Raw genomic sequence first — 6,790 nt, 5'->3', positions numbered from 1 at the left:
GAAAGACAGAAAAAAGGGATGAGAGGAATTTGAAGGCAAGGAGACAAGGGGGGGGGGGGAGTAAAGAGAAAAATCACCATAATTTTATTCTAGGAACTAGAGCAATTTGGGATTTCACGCGTTCTTAGGGCTGTGTGAATGGTGTCCTCTGTACTGTACTTTGTTTCCAGAACTGAGGTAGGTGGGTGGGGATCTGGCAACCGGCCCTCCACACCCTGGCACCCTTCCTCCCATCCACCTGCATGCAGGCTGTGGGCAGGAGGGGGTAGAGGGTCGGACACAGAGTGCAAAGTGGCCCAGCCCACCACCTGCCTGACCCAGCACCACCCAGGCCCCATGGGGCTGGCTGTGGACGTCCGTGTGCTCTCCCACCCAACCAGGAGTTCAGAGGCTCTGCAGCCACTGGCACCCAAGGCCAGGGCCATGAGCTGGGCAGTGCTCATGTTCCTGCTGAGCCCGGGCTGGGCTGGGCTGGGCTGGACTGGGTTGGGCTGGGCTGGGCTGGGCAGGAGGGCTCATCCTAGCAGAGTTAGAGGGCAGGGCTTCCCGGACAGGCCAGCTGGGCAGAAGAAGGGCTGTGAGAGGGTGAGCGGAAGTTCCCCACTTCAAATCTTTCCTGTTTCCTCTTGCCCCTGCTTTCACCACAGCAGACTCCACATGGTCCGCCAGTGGTGTGCCTAATCCGGTTGGAATTTCCTCCTCCACCCACCTGGCGAGCCTCCCCACAGCCCTGAGCACTGCTGACCCCACCAGGGTGCTCGCTCTGCCCCAAAGGCTGGTCTGGGCCACCATGCCACTTGCCACTTTCCAACAGCAGTTAGGGGTTCCTGGAGAACTGCTCCTGTGTCCCAGCTAGTGGAGGAGAAGTTCACACCTGCTGTGGGTAGAGAGACCCTGTGCTTGCTGCTGAGTATCCCTCTGCCGCTCTCCATACTCCTGGGCTGCAACAATCCCCAGCTAAGAGTGTACTGCACAGCACCACCAGGGAAACATACACAGCCCAGATGGAATTTCAGCAGTCCACATGTCCTTCCCATGAGCGCCATGCAGGTTCCCATTTTATATGCTGTCAATCTCTTTTAAAAAGTTGAGCCCATGTATGGGTCACCACCTACAGTTGGGAAAACACTGGTCATTGAAGTGACATCTGGAAACTGAAACTTCAACATTGTAACTGTAAGCATCAACAACCCTGCCCTTCTGCACTTAGGACCACAGAAGCAAGGAGCTCAGCAGACTCAGGGCTGAAAGGGACCGGTGCTGGCTTTGTGTCCTATGGCACATGCCTTCCTGGCATAGGCAAACTGAAGGAACAGGCGGGCTCTACACTCTCGTGTCACAATTACAAGCCCAAAGTGGAACTGCATAGCTTCACAAGCAAACTTCCTTTTCCTTCCAAGATACAAGTTACATTGATTTGGTCTCCATTGTAATAATTATTTTCAAGTTTCAAGCATAAAAGGACAACAGATGTTCTGTGTGCAAAGAAACAAGGATGGGTTAGGTGTAGAGAAACCCTGAACTGGCACATAGTGTCCACTGACCAGTGACTCTAAAACTAAGAGACACATGGCTAGGTATGGTGGTACACAGGTGTGATTAAGTGTGCGCTGCCTCAGCCTCCTGAGGCAGGAGGATCGCCACAAGTTGGAGACCAGCCTGGACTATATAGTGAGCTGAAGGGCAGCCTGAGCCACATAGACTAGCCCTGTCTTAAATAGCCATTAAGAATAAACAAACACAAACACAAAAATTTTAAGCGCAGAATAGTATTCAGAGCACGCAGCAAGTAAGGGCTGGCAACCCAATCCAGGTGGTCTGACTCAACTGCACACCCTTTTCACCATCCAAAATATTTCAGAGAAGCACAGCTGTGGCCTCCTGGAGTAACGCATTTCCATCGCTGAGGCATGGGCCTGTCACCTCATGATGGGCATAAATGTGCTCATCTGAGTAGATCTCAGCACTCAGCTGCTACCTCCCTGGGCTCATGCAACCTTTGCCAGTGCCACTTAGCTCCCAGGACCGAGCCACGCGTGAGATAAGCTCTGTTCAGGACAGTGCCCTGTGTAATAATCAATACTCACATTACTTCCTGCGCCTCTCAATCCCCTGGCATTCACCGTCCTGGGCAGACAGTTCTCTAACCAGTAAATCTCAAAAGGTACTCTCTGTACCTTTTGTCTCTGCTGAAAACTGGAGAGAAAAGTCCTTGCTATCCCTTCCAAGAAAACTGCAGGAGAAAACAGAGGTGCTTTACAGCCAACCCTGCACACACATAAGAATAGCAGAGCCCCAATGGGGTGTTAGAGGTCAGAGTCAAAAATCCCAGAACTAGAACTTGCTGGCTAGCAAGCTTGAGTTCTCATTTTATTGACAGCCCCATAAGGTAAAATGAGTTGTTTATGAACAGCCAGCTCTGCTCCTCCCAGCTCACATGCCATGCTAAGGCATCCATCAGTCGAAACTGCTTCCGAAGGCAATACTAAGCACACAGGTCAGGTCTGAAGCCAAACATACCAATGTTTAGGTGGCAGGAAGAGGAGCTAGGGGAAATAAATGCAGACAGCATATGAGTTTAACACAAGACAAAAGCCTCGAGTGGCAAAGGGAGCTCAAAAGGCTAATTACTCCTGATCCTAAACATAAGCTAAAGTAAGGGTCAGCACCGACTCACTGCAGACACGCCCAAGTGGTGGTGGATTCCTCTGATGGGCCGCATCTCCTGGATACCAGTGGGACTGGAGCTTGCTCAAATTACACCTCTGTGCTCTTAACTTTCCCCAGACTCTGACCAGGGCATTTGAGACAACAGCTTCAAATACAGGAAATGTTATTACTCTGAAAAGCTTCTTTCCTACTGTATCAGTGCCAACCAGTATCTGTCAGGTCTTTTCTGCAGGAACCCTGAAGACCTAAAGAACAGGTCTGCCTCACTCTCCAGCTAACAGTGGCAGGCCAAGGATCATTCCTCTAATTCCCCTTTGGGACACTGGAGGGCCAGAAGGGGTGATGACTCAGGTCCAGCAGTACACTAGCAGACAGGCCTCACTCACTTCACCATCAGTGTCTGTGGCACGGGACATAGCCTGTCCAACCACTGACTGCCAGCTCTGATAAAACCCTCAGAGTTAAACATTCTGGTCTTCACACCTGCTCCTCTGGGCTGCAGTCAGCGATAAGATATATGTAGCTGCTGATGGGGGAGCTCTGGGGGCTCTGCCCTACAAGATAGGGTGGCCCTGCCACCTAGAGAGGCCTCTAAGTTTCCCTCAAAGCACACTGTCACTACAGCCAAAAGGATTCAGCCGGCTTTGAGTCAGGGCGAGCTAATCCATTCACCTCTCTGTGCCTCAGTCTGTTCCGCTGTTAACTCCCAGGACTGCCCTGTTCACTAGATGCGCAGTCCATGAGGGAGCCCTGTGTAACTATAAGGTACTGACATTACTTCCTGAATCTTTCAGTCCCCTGCCAGTCACTGTCCTGGACAGATCGCTGTCTAACAAGTAAATCCCACCTGCTGAAGGCGTGCCTTAGGGAAATGCACGTGAAACTATCTGAGGAGCTGACCAGGCCAAACTGAGTGTCCATTACACAACCCAAGGTGAGGTTCCCAGAGAGCTAGCTTCCCCTGCCGGCCTCCCAGCAAGTAAAAGGAAAAGCTAACGTCACTGTAGGTCTCCCTGCCTAGCAGGTGCTCAGCTGCCGGCACTCGGGGAAGGAGGGGCAAGGCAATACACCCAAAAGCACCCCCAGAAGGGCCCCTACCTGGCAGCAGCAGGCACACGCTGGTCCCAGGGGGCGTGCGGCCAGGCTGGGGCCAAGTTTGCCAGGCCGAGCGTGGTTAGCGCTTCCCACCGCGAGCGAGCTCGGAAACTGCGCACGTGTGTGCAGCCCGGGCCACAGCGCACGGCCGGCGTGGAGATCCAGGAAAGCCGCGGCGACGCCCCCCGCGGAGCACGGCAGCCCCCCAGGCTCCAGTCCCACTGGTTCTCCCTGCCGCTGCGCCGCCGGGCCGTGTGCGGGAGCAGAGGTGCGGGGCGCGGGCTTCGGCTCCTTAGCGGAGTCTGGGGCACCCTGGGTTCCCGGCTCACAGCAGAAGGAGCGGCGCGGCGCTCCCCCACCGCCCGGGTTGTGACTTCGGCCCCCCGCCGCAGGCGCCCGGGCACGGCGTGGTTTCGGGGCGCTGCCCCTGCTGTCTGCGCGGATGCAAGCAGGCGCCCCGACCCCGCTCCCGTGTCCCTCGAGTCTACCCGCGCCTCACCTTCACCGAGTCCACCGGGTACATGACTGAATGCTCCAAGATCCCGGCCAGCGCTCCGGCTGTCATGTGCGTGGAAACGGAGGCGCTGGTCGGCAGGTTCTCGTAGTCCTCCGACCCGGCGTCCTTGCCGCCGCCGCCGCCATCTCGGCTGTCCCCATCCATCCTCCGCACCGCAGCCTGGCTGCCCACGCCGCCACGGCGCAGCTCCATCCACCGGCCCCGCAGGGCGCGGGAGGCTGCAGGAGGTGGGCAGGGAGGGGGAGGGGGCGGAAAACTTCACTTCTTAAAGCGGGAACCTCCTCCCCGGGGCCGCGGCCGCTGACGCCATGGCGGGCTGGGGCGGAGCGGAGGGGCCAGAGCCACCAATGGCAGGAAAGGAAGAGGCCCACTGCGGCCGCGCCATTGGTGCGCGGGGAGTGCGCGCCCGCCTCCCCTGTGACGTCACTGCCATCCGCGCTTTTCGGAGCCACCGGATGGGGGCGAGAGTGGTCGTTGGGGTGTCCTGGGAAGTTGGGCGACTAGAGGGTGGTTGGTGCTGGCCCGCGAGGGGCAGGCGGGAAATAGACCCTGCGGAAGGCCAGCCTGGCGGCAGAGGGGAGCTTCCCAGAGGTGGAGAGAGATCAGGAATAGCAGCTCCGGGAAAACCCACCCTTCAGAACCGGTGGCTTTGCAAACAGCGTTGTTGAGCAAGCTCTGGCATTCCTAAGGCCTGAGAAAGAGGGGGAGCCGAGGGGTGTTGCTGGGAATGTCAGTTACAAAGCAGTTAGGGTGGTTGGATAGGGGAGAGGTTAGAACGTTCTAGAACTGAAGACACATCTCGGTGTCCGGGTGCACCTCTCATGACATACCACGCAAGGATCAGTTAAAACGCAAGGGCCCCGCCTGTTCTAGTTGGCTTTGTTGGGAGAGGGTTTTATGTGAACTTGTTTCTTTCACTGAAAATATACTATGAAGATCTGGGTGTGTGCGCCCCTTTTCCATCTCCCAAAAAGCCAGGTGGAAGAGCTCCTCCCTGCTGGAGTTTGAACAAGACAAAGATAGCCAGGATGGGACCCTCCAGTTAGCACCACCTGCACATTTTCTTCGGGTTTGAAGGTCTTCAGAGATCAGATCTGCCTGTCTTTTAGACTCTGGTCTCCCCTCTTCAACATCATCCTCCCGGCTTGATTGATAGTACCCTGGCCTTGCTCTGACAGAGGAAAGAGCATCAGAAAGCAAGAGAGCCTCCCGTGGAGGTGTGTGTGTTCCCATGCTGAGGACCCCAGGGGCTGATCAACCTCTGCAGCACCTGCCTTACCTGGACAAGGTCTCTGCTCAGAAAAGCTGGGCAGTCTCTGAAGGTGCATCACCTGCCAGAGTCCTGGTGGTGCCCCAGACAGCTCTCAGAGGTGTGCACAGTCTACAGTGTTTGTGCATCAGAAGAGGCCAACAGGCTTCAAGGCTAAGGGCCCTAATTTCCATTCTGTGTAACTGCCCATAGTGGTTCCCAAAGTGGGTGCTAAGAAAGTGGTAAAGCAAGCTTAGTTTAGTGATAGCTAAAGGAAAAAAGCCAGCTACTTTTGTCAAGGGTGATTTGGAAGATATGTTGATCCAAAGTTGTTGGTACTCATTTAAAAATGGATGTCCCAAACTGGATTTGGTGCTGCATGCCTGTAATCCCAGCATTCTTCAAGGCTTAGGCAGGAAAATAACAAGTGTGAAGTCTTAGCAAGATCCTGTCTCAAAATTAAAAAAAAAAAAAAAAAAAAAAAAAAAAAAAGATGCCCTTTAGTCAGGATGTATGAACCCCAACCCCATGTCCTGCTTCTGGAATGGGACACAAAAGCCTGACTGTGCATGAAGCTCTTTTCCAGACTGTTACTTGTCGTAGTAAATTATTAGCAGCAACCAAAGCATTGAACCAGAGAGGAAGGGCTACATAAATTATGATAAGTGTATTAGTGAAACATTACGCCACCATTAAAGAGCATGGTCTCGTTCGATTCAATAACATAAGGGATGATTCATATAATCGGTGAAAACCAAAATGCAATACTATAAACTAGTCATACAAGAGAAAAGTGAAATGAATACAGTGACAGTGACAGGGTTGTAGGGAACTCGACTCTGTTTCTCAGGCTTAAACTGTTTCTATTATTTCAGACTTTTTATTGTTTCTATAATTTAAAAACATGAATTGTTCTTTTTAAGATAACATATACAGATATTAACATATCTTTTTTATGAATTTAGGACAGGGTCTACAGGGTGTAAAGAGTCTCACGATGTAGATCGGACTGGTAGTGATTCTCCTATTTACAGCCTCCCAAGCGCTGGGATCACAGGTGCGCACCACCATGCCCAGTCTCAATTGCCATCTCAGTGCACCCCAGGGGCAGGGCTGGCACGGCACACCAGGGATTGAACCCCGGCCGCTGCACTCTGCTGAAGCAGATGCTTTAGTTTGCTGAGCCATCTGGCCCGCCTTCACATATTAATATATCCTAATGCATGAGAAATCCCCTGAATACTGCAAAGATACTGGTG

At 53.5% G+C, this 6,790-nt stretch overlaps 1 protein-coding gene across 1 annotated transcript in view; it reads right to left on the bottom strand.

Moving 5' to 3' along the window:
• The window catches only part of Slc25a37 (solute carrier family 25 member 37), a 42,726-nt gene extending 38,078 nt beyond the window's left edge, over positions 1-4,648 (bottom strand). Inside the window, exon 1 of the mRNA XM_004630665.3 lies at positions 4,265-4,648. Within this exon, the coding sequence (XP_004630722.1) occupies positions 4,265-4,474 (210 nt within the window). The 5' untranslated portion in view covers positions 4,475-4,648. The remainder of the gene's footprint in view (positions 1-4,264) is intronic.
• Between the last annotated feature and the right edge of the window lie 2,142 nt (positions 4,649-6,790).

Source organism: Octodon degus, unplaced genomic scaffold, assembly GCF_000260255.1.
Source record: "Octodon degus isolate 3935 unplaced genomic scaffold, OctDeg1.0 scaffold00036, whole genome shotgun sequence".
Lineage (NCBI taxonomy): Eukaryota > Metazoa > Chordata > Mammalia > Rodentia > Octodontidae > Octodon > Octodon degus.
Note: the sequence above shows the minus strand (reverse complement) of the source record. Positions and strands in the feature narration are given on the sequence as shown.